General features: G+C 43.5%; 1 protein-coding gene across 1 annotated transcript in view; it reads left to right on the top strand.

Moving 5' to 3' along the window:
- Efcab11 (EF-hand calcium binding domain 11) overlaps positions 1-19991 on the top strand; it is a 171735-nt gene extending 151744 nt beyond the window's left edge. The window contains exon 6 of the mRNA XM_021179442.2: positions 18462-19991. Within this exon, the coding sequence (XP_021035101.1) occupies positions 18462-18540 (79 nt within the window). The 3' untranslated portion in view covers positions 18541-19991. The remainder of the gene's footprint in view (positions 1-18461) is intronic.
- Positions 19992-21108: the final 1117 nt, after the last annotated feature.

Below are 21108 nucleotides of genomic sequence, written 5' to 3'. Positions count from 1 at the left end.
TGAACACAGAGTGAGGAGCTCTCCAGAATAGCTATTCTTAAGAGATTAAATGATTGCCATCTCTGTCCCAGTTCTTTTATCTCATAATCAAGTTCAAGATGACACTAGATATCTCAGCTGAAGTGATTATTTGAAATAGAAATGGCTTTATCCTGTTCGTGCTTCCCACTGTTGAATGCCTGGCATTTTTTTCTTTACATTTGCATTTTTATTTATGAATGATTCTTTAGGACCATGCGAAGGGTCAAAGACTGCATCTACTGTTTTTAAATGACTAACTGAAGTTGGGTTGCTTTTTAAATGGTCTGTATTCAAAGATGCTCATTACATGGCAAAGATCTGGTTCAGACTCTTCCCTTTTTAGAGCTAACTCAGACTTTATCATCTGGTCCAACCATTTAGATTGACAAGTGGGGAGCTAGGAATCTGAACTGCTAAGAGATTTTCCGAATGGTCATCAAGCTCTTTCCAAGGTTATGATGCCCCAGGGTAGCCTCACTGAGACTGGAGCTCCTATCTGGGAGGCTTCTACTGGACCATACTGCCCTTGGTATAGTCAGAGGAGGCCTGGCATGGCACTTGGACAGAAAGAGCTAGTAACCCAAGAGTACAAGAAACCAATTTTTAAAAAAATCATTAGTTTAACCTTAGTAAAATCCTTAGAGGGACCAGAACTCTCTTGTTTCTTACATCACAGTTTCCCTTCCAGAGAAGAACTGAACTGAAAGAACGAGATAACATCATGTTTGTTAGCAACTCTGCCAAGACACTTGCTAAAGACACCGTATCGGACTGCCAGACGTGGGAGTTTGGGCCACATATCGATTGCATTTATCCCCAGGCCCACAAGCCCTCAATAATTCACTATCTAAACTTACATTAAAGAACATTATTTTTCCTTTTGAGATATGCCCAACTTTAAATATGATCCCTCACTCTTAAAACTATGTAATAAGGAAAAAGTGAGTCTTTTAGGATAAATCACTTTGCCCACCAGGCTTGGATTTCCACCCACTTTCCCTCTGCTCGGCCTGGAGGATCTACTCTGTCCCTCTCTAGAAGAGAAAGCTGCATATTAAGAATGATACTTAGGGGCTGGGGAAGTGGTGCAGCAGGCAAGAGTAGTTGTGCGATAATGAGGTTCTGAGTTCAAGACCCCAGAACCTCCCTAAAAAGCCAGGGATACCCCAGCACTGTTGGGGGTGGTGATGCAGAGAGAGATGATTCGGTGGGACTTGCTGTCTGCCAGCCTGGCTCCAGGTTCCTCAAGAGACCCAGAGAATAAGGCAGAGAGTGATAGAGCAGAATACCTGCTCGATCTCTCTCTCTCTCTCTTACTTCTGTGCCTGTACATGTACATGCACACATGTGCATATGCTACATACATGTCACAGACACAAACAGCCACAGATAAAGTCTCCATCCAGCTGAGATGTGACTTAGTCAGAGAGTGCCTCTCTGGTCTGTACAGTATCTTGGGTTCCATGCCCATCAGCACCATATGAGAATCCAGGCATGGTAGCCCGTGACTCTAAGCTCAGGAAATGGGAAGTGGGTGCAGGAAGGTAAAGAAGTTCAAGGTCATCCTTGGCTATATACGGAAATGAAGGTCAGCCTGGACTATATGAGCCTCTGTCTCAAAAAAGAAAAAAAAAAAAAACGCACACGTACAAATAAAACTGTCAGACATCATAACTGACTGACATCATAACAGCTGCAACCAGCTAGTTGGTTCTTTAAATAATAGAACTAAAGAAAATAGTCCAGAATCTTGAGATAACCTGAGATACGGAGAAATTTGAATGAGAGAATCTTTCACAAAGATGATGGTAGTCCCCTTACCCGGGCCTTTACTTTCCCTAGATATAGTTATTCAGAACCTCAGCCCAGAGATATTAAATGGTCTTGCGCGCACCCTGACTCTCCAACAAGAACGACACTGCAACAGGATCCTTCTGCACACGTTTATTGGGAGAGCTTGATTGCAGAGGCAAAGAGAGCCCAAGCCCAGAACTGGTGCTGCTTATATAGGCCTAGGAGAGGCATGTCTCACACCCGGATTGGTTGTGCTTGGGTTATGCTTACCACCTCATTTGCATGCCTACATCTGATTGGTTAACTTCTCTCTCATCTGATTGGTTAACTTGTCTCTCATCGGATTGGTTAATTTTGGTTAATTCTCAAAACCTCATCTTGGCAAAAAAAAACTTTACTGCCTATGTATGCGTGGTGGCCAGTGGAAGCCAGCGCCACCCTGCAATGGCGCATGTGGCTTCCCACAAAATGGAAACTCCAGAAAGTAATAATTCACAGGCTCCTAGCGGCACGCCACTCTAGTGAAGCACTATCTTACTAGGCACCCATGCTGTGACGTCACCTGCTTGCCCAGCAGAGCCACACTGTCGGGCCTATTGCTCACAGCTGTCCCTACCTCTTAGCTCATGGGAGGCAATAACAGTGAGTTGAATAAATGAATTTGTGAAATAAATTAATAGTGGCCCCAACATGTGACGGTAATAATGGTGGCCATTTCATCATGACGCATCGTTAGCAATATGCTTTTGTACTATTCACTGCTGTTGTTAATCTCTCTTACAGTGCCTAGTTAGACACCACCATGGACACTTATAAACTTAAAACAGAATATAGAGGGCTAAATGCAGTCTGTGTTATGGGCATCCACTGGGGGCCTGAGAAAATACCCACTCCAAACAAGTAGGCTACTATATATTTATTGTCTCATCTACCAAGGTTTAGACAAGATTGAAGACAGGATACTGGGTATATTAGAGTGGTTTCACTTGCAAATGGCAAGGAGTCTTTTACAAAAGGCCTAAAATACCAGGGCATTTATGGGGTCAGTGATTAAGAATTTTCACACAGGACCAACTTCAGGTAGGTTTTGATTAGACTATAGCTCCCTTGGCTGTTCTGAACCTTCCCATCCATGTGAATAGCTCCATTGTAGGCTGATAATAGGCACTTAAATGCCTGTTTACTATTGGATGCCAGGGCTGTATGGGCACTTGCATGGAAGACTTGTTATGGAAGGAAAGGTCTGTCATAAGAGTAGACTTCCCCTTCGCATCCCAGACATCCAAACTGAAAGAAGCCCTCAGCTTATAGACAGACTCTCCAGGCTTTCCTACATTCAGATCAAGTTTTCATCTATCACTGGCCTCCAAGGTGTGGCTGGGGGTGTCAGGTATTAGGTGGCATAAGCCAACCAATTCTAGAACCAGGTCCTGTGGTAAGGAGGCGGGTAAGATTACAGTAATTGATTTAGGTCAGTCCAATTCTATGCCTAGAACCCAAGGTTGGGCTCTGTCCTACTTAGGTAATAGCTGCTACACAGCCAAGTGGGCAGCCTAGGTATTGGTAAGTAGCTATTGGCACCTGCTTTGTTATTAGTCCATTAGCACTTGGTGCTAATGAGGCCCAGTGTTCCCTGGCTTCTAATACTCTCTGTCCTTGGTCTGGTCTGGGCATCCTTTTATCATTTATACATAGGTCATCCAACAGGTCCGTTTAAAAGCTGTTCAGGGGTTCCCAGATCCCGCCAAGACTAGTCTGTGCAGGTGAGACAGGCAGGAGCCACAGAGCTTCTGAGGCAGATCCCATTTCAGGCATCCAGACATCCGGGCACCTTCCCTGCCAGAGGAGAGGTATCTGCCCAGCCAGGGAGGGCATTACCAGAGCATCTGGGGCAGCCATCTTTGTTCCCAGATCCCGCTGAGACTAGTCTGAGCAGGTGAGAGTGTGGACTACAGAAGCTAACAGCTTCTGGGACAGGCCCTGTTTCGGGCCTTCATCTTCTGGCAGGAGGCAACTCCGAACGCCAGATATCTGTGCACCTTCCCTACAAGAGGAAAGCTTGCCTGCAGAGAGTGCTCTAACCACTGAAACTCAGGAGAGAGCTAGTCTCCCAGGTCTACTGGTAGAGGCTAACAGAATCACGAGAGGAACAAGCTCTAACTAGAGACAACTATAACAATTGACTCCAGAGATTACCAGATGGGGAAAGGCAGACATAAGAGTCTTACTAACAGAAACCAAGACCACTCACCATCATCAGAACCAAGCACTCCCACCTCAGCCAGTCCTGGGCACCCCAACACACCCAGAAAGCTAGATCCAGATTTAAAGGCATATCTCATGATGATGATAGAGGACATCAAGAAGGACTTTACTAACTCACTTAAAGAAATACAGGACAACACTGCTAAAGAGTTACAAGTCCTTAAAGAAAAACAGGAAAACACAACCAAACAGCTAGAAGTCCTTAAAGAAAAAACAGGAAAACACATCCAAACAGGTGATGGAAATGAACAAAACCATACTAGATCTAAAAAGGGAAGTAGACACAATGAAGAAAATCCAAAGTGAGGCAACGCAGGAGATAGAAACCCTAGGAAAGAAATCTGGAACCATAGATGCGATCATCAGCAACAGAATACAAGAGATGGAAGAGAGAATCTCAGGTGCAGAAGATTCCATAGAGAACATCAGCAAAACAATCAAAGAAAATGCAAAATGCAAAAAGTTCCTAACTCAAAACATCCAGGAAATCCAGGACACAATGAGAAGACCAAACCTACAGATAATAGGAGTAGATGAGAATGAAAATTTTCAACTTAAAGGGCCAGCAAATATCTTCAACAAAATTATAGAAGAAGACTTCCCAAACCTAAAGAAAGACATGCCCATGAACATACAAGAAGCCTACAGAACTTGAAATAGACTGGACCAGAAAAGAAATTCCTCCTGACACATAATAATCAGAACAAGAAATGCACTAAATAAAGATAGAATACTAAAAGCAGTAAGGGGAAAAGGTCAAGTAACATATAAAGGCAGGCCTATCAGAATTACACCAGATTTTTCACCAGAGACTATGAAAGCCAGAAGATCCTGGACAGATGTTCTACAGACACTAAGAGAACACAAATACCAGCCCAGGCTACTATACCCAGCCAAATTTTCAATTACCATACTTGGAGAAACCAAAGTATTCCACGACAAAGCCAAATTCACACATTATCTTTCCACAAATCCAGCCCTTTAAAGGATAATATCAGAAAAAAACCAATACAAGGACGGAAACCATGTCCTAGAAAAAGCAAGAAGGTAATCAATCCCTCAACAAACCTAAAAGAAGACAGCCACAAGAACAGAATACCAACTTTAACAATAAAAATAATAGGAAACAACAATTACTTTTCCTTAATATCTCTTAATATCAATGGATTCAACACCCCAATAAAAAGACATAGACTAACGAACTGGCTACACAAACAGGACCCAACATTCTGCTGCTTACAGGAAACCCATCTCAGGGAAAAAGACGGACACTACCTCAGAGTGACAGGTTGGAAAACAATTTTCCAAGCAAATGGTATGAAGAAACAACCTGGAGTAGCCATTCTAATATCTAATAAAATTGACTTCCAACCCAAAGTCATCAAAAAAGACAAGGAGGGGCACTTCATACTCATCAAAGGTAAAATCCTCCAAGAGGAACTCTCAATTCTGAACATCTATGCTCCAAATACAAGGGCAGCCACATTCATTAAAGAAACTTTAGTAAAGCTCAAAGCACACATTGCACCTCACACAATAATAGTGGGAGACTTCAACACACCACTTTCACCAATAGACAGATCATGGAAACAGAAACTAAACAGGGACACAGTGAAACTAACAGAAGTTATGAAACAAATGGATCTAACAGATAACTACAGAACATTTTATCCTAAAACAAAAGGATATACCTCCTTCTCAGCACCTCATGGTACCTTCTCCAAAATTGACCATATAATTGGTCACAAAACAGACCTCAACAGATACAAAAATATTGAAATTGTCCCATGCATCCTATCAGATCACCATGGACTAAGGCTGATCTTCATAACAACATAAATAATAGAAAGCCAACATTCACATGGAAACTGAACAACACTCTACTCAATGATACCTTGGTCAAGGAAGGAATAAAGAAAGAAATTAAGGACTTTTCAGAGTTTAATGAAAATGAAGCCACAAAATACCCAAACTTATGGGACACGATGAAAGCATTTCTAAGAGGAAAACTCATAGCTCTGAGTGCCTCCAAAAAGAAACTAGAGAGAGCACACACTAGCAGCTTGACAACACACCTAAAAGCTCTAGAACAAAAGGAAGCAAATTCACCCAAGAGGAGTAGACAGCAGGAAATAATCAAACTCAGGGGCAAAATCAACCAAGTAGAAACAAGAACTATTCAAAGAATCAACCAAATGAGGAGGTGGTTCTTTGAGAAAATCAACAAGATAGATGAACTATTAGCCAGACTCACTAGAGGCACAGGGACAGCATCCTAATTAACAAAATCAGAAATGAAAAGGGAGACATAACAACAGTTCCTGAAGAAATCCAAAACACCATCAGATCCTTCTACAAAAGGCTATACTCAACAAAACTGGAGAACCTGGATGAAATGGACAAATTTCTAGATGATACCAGGTACCAAAGTTAAATCAGGATCAGGTTAATGATCTAAACAGTCCTATATCCCCTAAAGAAATAGAAGCAGTCATTAATAGTCTCCCAACAAAAAAAAAAGCCCAGGACCAGATAGGTTTAGTGAAGAGTTCTATCAGACCTTCAAAGAAGATCTAATTCCACTTCTTCACAAACTATTCCACAAAATATAAGTAGAATGTACTCTACCCAACTCATTCTATGAAGCCACAATTACTCTGATACCTAAACCACAGAAAGACCTAACAAAGATAGAGAACTTCAGACCAATTTCCCTTGTGAATATCTATGCAAAAATTCTCAATAAAATTCTCGCTAACCAAGAACATATCAGAACAATCATCCATCCTGACCAAGTAGGTTTCATCCCAGGGATGCAGGGATGGTTCAATATACGGAAATCCATCAACATAATCCACTATATAAACAAACTCAAAGACAAAAACCACATGATCATTTCGTTAGATGCGGAGAAAGCATTTGACAAAATCCAACACCCATTCATGATAAAAGTCTTGGAAAAATCAGGAATTCAAAGCCCATACCTAAACATGATAAAAGCAATCTACAGCAAACCAGTAGCCACCATCAAAGTAAATGGTGAGAAGCTCGAAGCAATCCCACTAAAATCAGGGACTAGACAAGGCTGCCCACTTTCTCCCTACTTATTCAACATTGTACTTGAAGTCATAGCCAGAGCAATTCGACAACAAAAGGAGACCAAGGGGATACAAATTGGAAAGGAAGAAGTCAAAATATCACTTTTTGCAGATGATATGATAGTATATATAAGTGACCCTTAAAAATCCACCAGAGAACTACTAAACCTGATAAACAGCTTCAATGAAATAGATGGATATAAAGTTAACTCAAACAAGTCAATTGCCTTTCTCTACACAAAGGATAAACAGGCTGAGAAAGAAATTAGGGAAACAACACCATTCTCAATAGTCACAAATAATATGAAATACCTTGACATAACTCTAACTAAGGAAGTGAAAGATCTGTATGTTAAGAACTTCAAGTCTCTGAAGAAAGAAATTAAAGAAGATCTCAGAAGATGGAAAGATCTCCCATGCTCATGGATTGGCAGGATCAATATAGTAAAAATGGCTATCTTGCCAAAAGCAATCTAAAGATTCAATGCCATCCCCATCAAAATTCCAATTCAATATTTCAACGAATTAGAAAGGGCAATCAGCAGATTCATCTGGAATAACAAAAAACCTAGGATAGCAAAAACTCTTCTCAAGGATAAAAGAACCTCTGGTGGAATCACCATGCCTGACCTAAAGCTCTACTACAGAGCAATTGTGATAAAAACGGCATGGTACTACTGGTATAACCACAAACAAGTAGACCAATGAAATAGAATTGAAGACCCAGAAATGAACCCACGCACCTATGGTCACTTGATCTTTGACAAGGGAGCCAAAACCATCCATTGGAAAAAAGACAGCTTTTTCAACAAATGGTGCTGGCACAACTGGCGGTTATCATGTAGAAGAATGCGAATTGATCCATTCCTATTTCCTTGTGCTAAAGTCAAATTTAAGTGGATTAAGGAACTCCACATAAAACCAGAAACACTGAAACTTATAGAGAAGAAAGTGGGGGAAAGCCTCGAAGATATGGGCACAAGGGGAAAATTCCTGAATAGAACAGCAATGGCTTGTGCTGTAAGATCGAGACTCGACAAATGGGACCTCATAAAATTGCAAAGCTTCTGTAAGGCAAAAGACACTGTCAATAAGAGAAAAGGGCCACCAACAAATTGGGAAAGGATCTTTACCTATCCTAAATCAGATAGGGGACTAATATCCAATATATATAAAGAACTCAAGAAGTTGGACTCCAGAAAAATCAAATAACCCCATTACAAAATGGGGCTCAGAGCTAAACAAAGAATTCTCACCTGAGGAATACCAAATGGCTGAGTAGCACCTGAAAAAATGTTCAGCATCCTTAATCATCAGTGAAATGCAAATCAAAACAACCCCGAGATTCTACCTCACACCAGCCAGAATGGCTAAGATCAAAAATTCAAGTGATAGCAGATGGTGGCAAGGATGTGGAGAAAGAGGAATACTCCTCCATTGTTGGTGGAATTGCAAGCTTGTACAACTGTGAGACCCCGACTTAGAGCGTTTCTCCCTGGAAGGTAAGCCCCTGGATGTTCCCCAAGCTTGTTTTCCTTGATCTTTAAAAATACAGCTAGAAAGAAGCTCTTTGCTCTCTATAGCCAGCAAAAGACCTTTTTGTTTCTGTACTGTACAACCAGAGATGCCTGCCTTCCTGTGCCAAGGACATGGAGATACATGCTGTAGAGGAGGCTGCAGCTCACTCCCCCCCTCATCAGAAAGGAGCTGTAGCCAACTCACCTCCCAACTCCTCCCAATTCCTCAGCTAGCTGTTAAAAGCCCCCTACTGTCACCGCTCGGGGTCAAACTCCCTTGCCCTGCACTATGGAGGAACTTCGTCCTCAGCTAGCTGATAATAAAACCTCTTGCAGTTTGCATCAGGTGTGGTTTTCTCTGGGGACACTGGGGTGCTGGCCAGCTCAATCCCGGGACTTGAGTGGAGGCCCAGCTTCGGGGGTCTTACACAACCACTCTGGAAATCAGTCTGGCGGTTCCTCAGAAAATTGGACATAGTACTACCGGAGGATCCCAAAATACCTCTCCTGGGCATATATCCAGAAGATGTCCCAACCGGTAAGAAGGGCACATGTTCCACTATGTTCATAGTAGCTTTATTTGTAATAGCCAGAAGCTGGAAAGAACCCAGATGTCCCTCAACAGAGGAATGGATACAGAAAATGTGGAACATTTACACAATGGAGTACTACTCAGCTATTAAAAAGAATGAATTTATGAAATTCCTAGGCAAATGGATGGACCTGGAGGGCATCATCCTGAGTGAGGTAACCCAATCACAAAAGAACTCACGTGATATGTACTCACTGATAAGTGGATATTAGCCCAGAAACTTAGAATACCCAAGATATAAGATACAATTTGCGAAGCACATGAAACTCAAGAAGAACAAAGTCCAAAGTGTGGACACTTTGCCCCTTCTTAGAATTGGGAACAAAACACCCATGGAAGGAGTTACAGAGACAAAGATTGGAGCTGAGACGAAAAGATGGACTATCTAGAGACTGCCATACCTGGGGATCCATCCCATAATCAGCCTCTAGACGCTGACACCATTGTGTATACTAGCAAGATTTTGCTGAAAGGACCCTGATATAGCTGTCTCTTGTGAGACTATGCCGGGGCCTAGCAAACACAGAAGTGGATGCTCACAGTCAGCTATTGGATGGATCACAGGGCCCCCAATAGAGGTGCTAGAGAAAGTACCCAAGGAGCTGGGGGGATCTGCAACCCTATAGGTGGAACAACAATATGAACTAACCAGTACCCCCTGGAGCTCGTGTCTCTAGCTGCATATGTATCAGAAGATGGCCTAGTCAGCCATCAGTGGAAAGAGAGGCCCATTGGTTGTGCAAACTTTATATGCCTCATTACAGGGGAACGCCAGGGCCAAGAAGTGGGAGTGGGTGGGTGGGGGAGTGAGTGGGGGAGGGTCTGGGGGACTTTTGGGATAGCATTGGAAATGTAAATGAAATACCTAATTAAAAAAATCATTAAAAAAATTTTTAAAAATTAAAGCTGTTCAGTCAGTTCTCACCAGTACCTCTATCTCCCAAATAGTCCTGCAAGGATCTTATATTCAGGTGCATGTTGTCTTGACAACTTAGAGATCCTTAAAGTCATACCATTACCCTTTCTTGTTGACAGACTAGATATTACTGAGTAGATGTGTATATGGCAGCGACAAGAAGTCTGTTGGTATGATTTTTCTATAACTGTCATCTCAGTTGTCTTCAACTTCAAACTTGAGCTGTCTTTGTAAAGGCAATATTTAATTTGGTCTAAAAGGCATTTCAAAAATAGCTAAAGACGGGTCTGTTTCAAGTCCTGAGATCCCTTTCAACTAAATAAGAATCCAAAACGATGTGCTCTTGCCGATGGCAAGGTAAACGCGCCATTCAAACGCACTTCATGTCCCTTCAGCTGTCTTAGCCTGGATCCCTGCTGCAAATGTAGCCTGTGACAAAGGCTGGCATGTAGGTTATTGTCAAACAGGCCGAGGGGAGAACCAGCACTGGTGTCCCTTGTCAAGTTCAGTGCTACAGTGAGTGGTACTAGAACTGTCTGCGAACCAAAAACAAAGACCTCAAAGTTGATGGTCCAAGAGACAGATTAATAGTTTATTCCAGTTTATGCCCTGAATCCTGTTACCTGATTGGCCAAGGATGATCCTGTAGGGCTTTAAAGCACTGCCAATGCCTCCTCCTCCTCCTCAATCTTCCTCCTCCTTGTTCTTCATCTTCCTCTTCCCCCTCCTCCTCCATCCCCCTGCTCTTCCTCCTCTTCTTCGTTTTGTGTTTGTGTGTACACACACATGCCAGGTGTCCAAGCAACCAGTCTCAGCAAATAACTGAAGACACATGGTGCGGGGCATGGCTGAATCAAAGTGTTTCCAGCAACGGTGTGAGTAATAGTGGAGTGCAGAGTCTAAGGGGAGCACACAGGGGGCCAAGAGGATAGTGAAGAGATTGCATCTGCCAGTCATATAGAAGCCCAGAAAAGACCAGAAACCATCCCACATCTCTTTAATCTTCCCTGTGTATCTGAGTGGCTTTTTTTAACGTGTGTCTTTAAAAAGGTGAAATTAATAAACACATTACCAAGGCAATTGCTGCAGAGCCCTGCAGGACTCTCATCAACAAAGAGGCGAACTCGCCAGTGGAGAGAAGCGGCAGGGTCCTCATAAGAGAAGGCTGCTGTGGGGGAAGCTGTCATTACTGCATCTTCAATTGGCTGGTCCTCTCTTCCCCAGCAGGGGCTCCTTGCTCGCTGGGTAATTTTTACTCTTCCCGTTCTGTCAATATGACAGTTTTGTCCCTAATAGAATGGCAGTTTTGACTTTTCTTTAAATTATTCCACACAGAACCAAAAAGAAAGAGACACACATTCTCTCTCACTTTCCTCTTTCCCAAAACTGCCCCCCATAAAAAGTTTTCTCATTTAAATTTTAGCTTCCACATTGTGTTTCTCGTTCATGTTTTAAGAAAACCAAATACGGTGTCAGCTTCCAAAAACTCTGCTTGATGATGGCAGTGACTCACATAATTACTGTCAGTGTGTTTGCTGGGAACACAGCGATGTCTGGCAGCCCTGCTTCCAGCAGCAGGAGCAGTGGGTCTTCATGGACTCCGTTTTTCCTTCTGAAACCATTGGCCAAACGCTGTCCTGGGGCCATTCTCTGCATCTCCATCCAGGAAGCACGTGCCCCAGCACTTGTTGAGAAAAACGTTGCTAAGACAATTGTTTCATAATCTTTTGTGTGTGTGCATGTGTGTATGATGTTTGCTGTGTGTGCATGAATGTATGTATGTATTATGGGTTAAGTGTGGGCACAGGTATGCTGTAGTATACACGCACAGGTCAGAGGACAGCTTCCACTATGCGTCTTCACCTTCTTCCTCGTTTGAGACAGGGTTTCTTTCCTGGTACTGTTCACCACTCTATGAACCGGGTGGCCTGGCCTCAGGGATTCTCCTGTCTCGTCTTTATATGGGTTCTGGGATTCAGACTCGGGTCTTCATGCTCCTAAGTCAAGTGTTTTATTCACAGAGACATCCCTCAGCCAAGGCAATTATTTTAGTACATGTGGATTTAGCTAGAGCACTCCCAATTATTACCTCAAACTACGGCTCCTTTAGCTCAGTAGTTCTGAACCGAGGATGCCTTGGCTTTTCTTCCTGCCCCTGCCTGCCCCGGGAGTACTTGGCAATTTTTGGAAATAGGTTTAAGTGGCACCGTGCAGGGCAGGGCGAGGGTTGCTCCGCTGGCATCTGATGGATAAAGGCCTGGGACACTGCTAAACCTCCTCGGCGTAGAGTCAAGTTCTGCTGCTATAATGCAGCACTCTGGTGCAGAACTGTCTCTGCTGAGGTTTAGAGCCCTGCTCTAGCTGATGAGGATCTGCACACACAGAAACAGGCTATTTGTCTGGGATATTCAGACTAAAGAGAGAAGCATAGACTGCTAGAGGACACTTGAACTCTTTCACTGTGTGTGTGTGTGTGTGTGTGTGTGTGTGGAGTGTGTGTGTGTGTGGAGTGTGTGTGTGTGTGTGTGTGTGTGTGCAGGCATGCATGTGAAGGCCAGAGGTCTTGGGTGCAGGTCTCTCCTTCCACCTTGTTTGAGACAGAGTCTGTTTGTTATTTGCTGCTGACCCTCAAGATTCCTGCCGTCTTCCTATCTCTGCCTCCCGTGTCCTTGAAAGGGCACCGTGCCTACAGATCTGTGCTACTGTGTGGGTTCTGGTTACACAGCAGCTTCCTTACCCACTGAGCCATCTCCTCAGCCCTTCAGCAGTGCTCTAGGACAGAATCATCCAGCACCCATCATCTCTAATCTAGTTAGCATATAACCTCTAACTTCCACTCAAATGAGTATAGCTATTTATAGGACTGCAGTTGTAAGGAAGATACTAGCTTGCGTTCTTGTTTCCAGTTAAAAATGTCACTTTCGTAGTCTTTATGCCATTTTTAATAAGGAACATCACATTGTTTTAATGTAATACAAACTATAAGCCTTTCTCGCTTTGGTTCTCTGTTTAGTTGCTCTTTCTTCCGTGAGTAACTTTGGAAAAGCCAGTATTCAAGTCTGAGATCTGCTTTTGGAAACCTGCCAAGAGTTACTCGGAAATGATTTTACAACAAAAACAACTTTTTCAAGAAATAAAGTGTTTTCAGGGCATTCTAAGAAATCGGTCTGATAGAAATGTTTCATATAAGAAACCCTACTTTAGAGAAACACTATTTACATTTTTTTATTATTATTAAAGTAAGAACTCTTGGGATTCGGTAGACAGCTCAGTTAGGTGCTAGCCTTGCAAGCTTAAGCTCAAAGACCTGAGTTTGATTCCCCAGAATCCACATTGAGACAGACAGACAGACAGACAGACAGTGATGGCACAGGTTTATTATAATCCAGGCACTGGGGAGGAGGAGACAAGCAGACCCCTACTGCTTGCGTAGTCAGCCTCCACCAACCCAGGTGTCAGTTTCCAGCCAGTGAGATGCTCTGCCTCAAATAAAAAGGTGGTGTCACCTCCGAGGCTCTGGCCCTCAGCTCAAGCTTCCATGAGTTGATTCAGTTGATGGACCACATGGCTCCCTGTTTGCCTTCTGCTCAGACAAGTTGCTCCTCAGTCCTCTCAGCCCTGACTCTAGGCAGTGCCCTCAAGCTCCTCACAGCCTGTGTCTGTCAGCCCTGGGTGGTCAGCAAGAGAAACAGCATCCAAGGTTCACCTTCTGGCCTCCAAACACACCTCCACACACATGTGCACTCAGGGACGAACACACACAAATTACCTTGTGTCCCCCCTCACAGATGAATAGACAACACTGTGGTCTGCCTCGGGAGGGATCACAGTGGGAAACGCTGGCTTCCTTGAGTCTCAGGCCTCACAGTCTCCGGTTAGAGAAGCACCCACTCTGGCTACCAAAAGCCACACCACATCACCTGGAGCCAACTTTGTAAAGGAGAAAAAACAATGATTCCCATGCTCGTGAGAGTAACTGCGGGGCACTTTTACTGTGCCACAGCGGGTGGAAGAGTGTGTGTGTTATAAGAATGAACCACTCGGGAGGCAGAGGCAGGTGGATTTCTGAGTTCGAGGCCAGCCTGGTCTACAAAGTGAGTTCCAGGACAGCCAGGGCTACACAGAGAAACCCTGTCTCAAAAAAAAAAAAAAAAAAAAGAATGAACCACTGGAGTCCAGCCAGGTGGTCTGTCCAGTCCTGCCTGAAAGTCTTGTTGTATCTGGTCAGTGAAGGTCTTCCTGCACCCCTGAGTCCAGAGAGGGTTGCAGAGAACCCCACTCCATACCCCGGAAGAACCTAAGCACCTTTCAGTACTCCTGCAGATTTCCAGAGAGCATCTGGCCATCAGCTCTCCCCGTGGGTTAATTCGATTGATGGGGCACAGTACCACCCCCCACTTGCCTTATCACTCCCTACTCTTTCTGCCCAGACAGCTGGCCCCTTCAGGCTGCTCAGCCCCTGACTCCAGCTCCTCACACCCCTCTTTTCGTGCTCCTCATCTGGTCCTCCCCAAAGCTCCTCGGTTGTTCACAGGGAGTCATACAGAGCAGCCAACTCTCGAGAATCCCTGTTTCCAAAAGAAATTCCAGGCAGGCCTGTCTCCATTCTGCATTTTAAAACAAATCAGAAAGGCCTTTAATGTTATTGGACTTACATTTTTTAGAAAGCACCTATTAACAACAATTTACTTTCCCCTCATACCTCTCTGTAAGCTCAATTCCTTTCGGCATTCGTTCTAAGCTTTGAACATAGACATGTGTCCTACCTGTTAGCTCTGCCAGCTAACCTTCTGAAACCATGACATACCATTGCCAACCCCAAAGGTCACCCTTGAGGCCCACATAATCAACACTGTTTTTATCTGTGTGTCTGCACGCGTGTGTGTGCTCTATCATATTCACAATGTTCTACGTCTTAAGAGTTTATGTTGAGCCACATTCACAGCTGCCCTTGGCTGCATGCGGGCCTTCTGTTGAATACATCTACCTGTCTGCCTGATGTCCATCCACCACACTCAGCAGCCTCATTTTCCAAAGCCCATCTCTCCTGTGGTTCTTCCTGTGCTTACTCTGTTTGCATGGTGCAGCTGAGCACAGAGACTGGACTGGACTTACCCGTGCATCTCTGGGTGGTGGTTTAGAGGGGGGCCCCTTCCCTGTGTTTTATTTCACTGGCTTCTTTCCTGACCGTTGACAAGTGGTAAGAAAGTCTTTATTTCAATCTCAGCACCTCCTGGGAGGTAGTACATTGTCTATAATAGTATCACCTGTTCCCCAGCTCCTTTTATGCCATAAATTCATTTATTTAATGCACAGCCATTGCTGGCTATGAGCTAAGAGGTGGGGCCAGCTGTGAGCAAAAGCTCTCACACTCTGGGAGATTATTTCTAGTCAGGGTAAAAGGTCATGAGCTATTTTGGTGCAGAATATTTGCAGGTGACACTGAAACAGTGTGTTCCTGCTTCAGAACCAGGCTTGAAGGCTTGCTTCACCGTAAACAGAAATGACGGTCCCATTTACTTAACGGCAGCTTTCCCCTCTCTGCCGCAGCTCCAGCTCTGCCCACCGGCCCATCTGTTCCCATCACACTGCGATCCAGAGTGAGTGTCGCAATCTTTCGGAGAATACTGTTGTTGGTAATAGAAACCTTATGTCATAGCTTTTAAACTCTTAGCCCTGAAACTTCAATTTCCTCATTGCTCAAGATGAAATGGCCAGATCTGTTCATAGGTGTGTGAAACAGGAACAAGCACGAATGTTGTTCCTTCTAAATATAAACAGGATACATCGGATATCTCTCCATTCAGTGTGGGCACAGAATGCCCTCTTCAAGACATAAAAATGGACTTTCCCCTTCCACGTTTTTTGGTGACAGTGTACCCACCTTCCAGTTGGAAGCAGTAGCAAAGACAAGAATAAAGATTAATACAATTACAATAGGTTGTTTACAGGAAAAAAAATAAGCTAAGGGATTTCTTTTCCTACAAGCTTCCAATGGCCCAATGAATGAATGACAACATTTAAAATATCATCAGAAGCATTTTCTCTTAACACTTCTGGGCTATCCACGCTGTGAGATTTACAGTTCCGATGACACACCAATTCAGAGCAGAAAGGGAGGGAGTGCTATTTATCTAATCAAATACTTAGGCAATATGAAGACTCTCCAATTATCTAATTTTATTAAAGAGATGGTTTATATCCCGTAGTCAGTGATGTGCGATCCTGTGATTATTTTTAAATCCCTTAGAAGAGATCTGACATTACCCTCCGTGTGCTGTACAGCATGAAATCACTGTGTATATTTTACCAAGAGATAGAAGCAGACAGATAGCCTTCGCAGTACACAGTCATTTGAACCCAACACACTGCAACACGGTTTCTGCCCTCGGGCAGAGAAGTGGGATTTTTTTTTTCTCTCTCTCTCTCTTCCCCTCTCTCTCTTTCTCTACTTCAAAAGAATGAAAAATTATCATCACTCTATCCAGACCCATTACAGACTTCAGAGACTTTGGCATGAAATATTCAGAAAGTTTATTTTAAGAATTCAATATTTTAGAAGCCTGCTTTAAAACTATGACAGTGATTAGTGGCTTTCTTGCTTAGGCCAGGCTTTGCTTTTAAGCCCATCCCACTCCTCCTCCCACCCCCACTCCCCATGTCACAGTTGATACCACAGGAGCCCCACAGAAGGCATGCCATTCCTTGTTTCAGGATGTCCCCAAGAGGAACTGGGACCATTTTGTGAGCTTCTCTTTCAGATGTTCTTTAGCAGACATGTCTTTCACTGGTGACAGAGCCAGTGAGCCGCTGCCGCCATTGCCGCCATTGCTGCCATTGCTGCCATTGCTGCCATTGCTGCCACCGCCACCGCATCTGCTGCTGCTGTTTGTGCCTTGGCGGTATAGTTTATCTTAATCACCTAGAATGTGTGCCATTCCCTACTGCCTGTTGTGGGAACAGAGCCCAGGTCTCAGAGCTTCCAAGGACACCCCCTCAGAGGCTTCCCACACCCTCAGGCAAGGGCTCACACCTTCGTCAGTCTGCATAGGAACTGGAAAAGCTTAGCATGCGCTTGTGAGGATGCAACGGTGATTCCAAGGATGAGTGAAGCCAGCCAGGAATTGTGGATGTGTGGTCGTTAGCCGTGGGGCAGCTTCTCTCTGGGTGCTGTCTTGGTTCTGTAGGGAGGCAACAGCAAGCCATGATGGAGATCTTACTTCAGAGTTTCATTTGAACTACTTTTTAGCAAACAGTGAGGTCCTTAGGAAACAGCCTATAAGGTCTATAAGGCTCAATAGCTCTGTTTGTAAACTGGGCCAATCGCAGAACTGGTGCTAAGATTATGCAGTCTGGGGTGTGAAGGCAGTGTCGTATAGGATGTCAGACTGTGTAGGAGGTTACCATCACAATTTGCTGCTAAAACATGTTTCCTCATATATTTTATCTCACATTTTTGTTATATATGTGTGTGTATATATATATATATATGTGTGTGTGTATTTATATATATATATATATATATATATATATATATGTGTGTGTGTGTGTGTGTGTGTTTGTGTGTGTATTACATATTTTTGTCATGTTTCAGACCACTGGAACAATATGTATGCCTACTTCTGTTTGAGACAGGGTTGCACATAGCCCAGGCTGGCCTCAAACTCACTATGTAAATGAGGATGGCCTTGAACTTCCGATCCTCCTGCCTCTGATACCCCAGTGCTAGGATTATAGGTATGCCCCACTATTCCCAGTTTTATGCAGCCTTATGGGTGAAACCCAAGGTTTCATGCGTGGTAGTCAAACATTCAGTCAACAGCTACAGCCCTGGCCCCTTATTCCTCCTTTTCCTGTATAGCTTATGCATTTAGGTCCAGCCCTCAAATGCATTGCATGTGTGCTTCTGTAGGTTTTAATAAATACCTCTTCTTTCCTTCATACCTTAGGTGTTAGCACTGTCGTGGAATGAAACATAGGCGTCAACCTTAGTCTTCGAGATAAGATTGGTTCAGTGGTGGCGCACGCCTTTAATCCCAGCACTCAGGAGGCAGAGGCAGGTGGATTTCTGAGTTCAAGGCCAGCCTGGTCTACAGAGTGAGTTCCAGGACAGCCAGGGCTACACAGAGAAACCCTGTCTCGAAAAAAGAGAGAGAGAGAGAGAGAGAGAGAGAGAGAGAGAGAAGGTTCTAGTGTGCTGCTCACATGGAGATCCTGACAGGAATACTGTGTGATTAACTTCCTGTGTCGTTTTCCAGGGAGGCAGATCAAGACTCAGATGGTCACGTCAGCTTCCGAGACTTTGAATACGCCATGAACCATGGGCAGTCAAAATGAGCCGGGCACTTGTGAACTACTTGGACAGCTCGATGGATTGTAATCTAGTTGAAGGTCTCACAGACCTCAATCTAGGAAGGGTATGAAACTGTGTACTTGTGAGTAAACTCTTAGTTAGAGCTTTTGAATGCTGATATTGGACCTAGAGATGGGAATCTCCTGTGTGTGTCTCCAGCAGCCCTGAGTCAGGCTGCTATTGCTGGCCCTGCCACCCAGTGGGTTTGGAGTTTTTCCCCCTCTCTGCTCTTGTCAGCTTTCTGTCCTCCATCCTGTGGGTTGGAGGCTCTGCTAACTCCGCATGGGTCCCTCACTCTTGTCAGCTCCGGGAAGAGTTAGCTTTGCTCTGCTAGCAGCGTCATTGCCATTTACTTGCTCCATCTTGGCTGAACGTCAAGCTTACTGTGTCCAAGCAATGAGCTAGTGCTAGGAAAACAAAGTCTCTGAGATGATGCGCCTGGGGTACAGAGAGGTGCGCAGGGCACCGGTGTACAAAGCCTAGGAGGAAGCAGCTCTGGCTAGGCCATCAGCCATTCTATATACAGAGAAGTCCAGGATGCAACTGGGGTCTTAATGGGCAGAAGGGTGTGGTCTTTGGTTCCCTTTAGGATAGCCTGGACCTGAGCCTGGGCTTCTTTCTTCAGAGAAGCTAGCTAGAGAAGCTGGCCGGCAGCCCTCTGCCACACACTTCTGGTTCTAGGTAGTTCTGCCCTGTACCTGAAGCTCCAGCCATCCTAGAGTTAGGAGTCTCCACTCCCTGCCATGCCCCTGGGCGCCAGTGATCACATCAAGTCACAACATACAGCTCAGCATCTATTAAAGATAATTCTGAAATACCGACATTGTCATTGTAAGTGTTTCACAACATTAACATTTGTGGTATAATTAATGCAATTTATGTTTTTAAAGTGTTAAACATTAAACGATCAAGTAGAAATATAAATTTGTACAGCCAACATTCAACAAGCTTCATGCTCATATAAATTATTAGTAGATAGCCTTAAGAAAAATAAAGTTTGTAGCTATGCTAAACCAGAGGAACCTAAGAGATGGGATAACTAAATGTAATTTGACTGAAATGTAATTTGGTCTCCTAACGGGCCCCTAGGGACCATACGGTAGAGATGAACCAAGCCTGGGCTTCCTCTGCTACTTGTGATGGTGTGGGAGACTGAGTGATGGATAGATAGGATTTCTACTGTTTTCATGATTTTTCTATAAATCTAAAATTATCCTCAAATGGAGTTTGTTAAAAATTAAAGGCTTAGTCAAACATTCATAAACTAAATGAAGAAGCAATGAAAATAATTTCTCAACTTGAATGAAATATTATTTCAGAGGCAGAAATGAATTACTGGTATCATTGAGAAGTATATATGACTTTGTGCACAGTAGTCCAGTTTCTGACTTTGTTCAGCAAGTGTTTTCATTATAAGACAAACCAAATCATTGATCCTGATCTCAAAACATTAAAGAGATATTTTTGATTTCTTAAATATCATATTTATGGTATGTATGTATGTGTGTGTGTATATATATATATATATATATACATATATACATACATAGTGTATGTTGGTATATATACATATGCTATATATACACAACATATATAGTATATGTTGTATATATATATATTGAATGTATATATTATTTTTCTAATGTGTTATATATACATTATGTATATGTTATATACATGTATACATATTTTCTATTATATGTGTTATATAATATATATATTATATCATACATATATTTTATATATTATATGTGTACATGCATTATATCTATTATATATATGTATAGCATTTATTAACAGAGCCGTTCTTCAGTAACAGCTAGAGTTCCAAACTTCTGTATTGCACTCCCAGTTGGACCCTGCTCGTCCTGAGCAAGAGTAAGGGAGTAGTCACTTCCTACCGCAGATGCAGGAAGCAAGAGGTGAATCTGGAAGCAGCCACTGAGCAACTTCCATACTGGATTAGCCTAGACATTTTATCTCAATGACAGAAAACTACACAAGGAAAACTTACTTTGAAAAATTAAAAAGAAAAGAAACTCACTGAGCTAATTTATAAAACCTAAAGGAGGAAGGGTAGGGTTGCAGCCAGGATCCAGGACCCACACCATCTCCAGATTCCCCCTCTTTCCTATAATTCCTCAAAAAGCACTGGTCCCTGATCCAGCCAGATCCCAATCCAGTGCATCCAGGGACAGGCTCTGGCTGAGCCCACTCAGCTCTGGTTCACCCAGAGGGGATATGGACATGTCCCCTGGGGGCTCAGGTACAAGCAGCCAGAGCTGGGCATAGAGAAGCTGATGACCTGGGCAGCCTTTCTGGCTGGAACCTCTTTGAATAAGATGTACACCCTGGAGTCTGGCATTCAGGAATACCCCAGCTCTCAGAGGAAAGAAGAAAGAGAGGGTGACAGAGAAGCTCGCTAGCTGCCCGTGCACCTTCTTGTCCTTAACCCTTGCTTTTAGGATTTAACCTCTTCCTTATCTTGGAGGAGCTCTCCCTGGCCTCGGGACCTGTTTCCCCATACTACTGCCTGTGCAGTGTCACCTTGC

The sequence above is a fragment of the Mus caroli genome, unplaced genomic scaffold, assembly GCF_978045245.1.
Source record: "Mus caroli unplaced genomic scaffold, Mus_caroli_1 scaffold_14, whole genome shotgun sequence".
Classification (NCBI taxonomy): Eukaryota; Metazoa; Chordata; class Mammalia; order Rodentia; family Muridae; genus Mus; species Mus caroli.
Note: the sequence above shows the minus strand (reverse complement) of the source record. Positions and strands in the feature narration are given on the sequence as shown.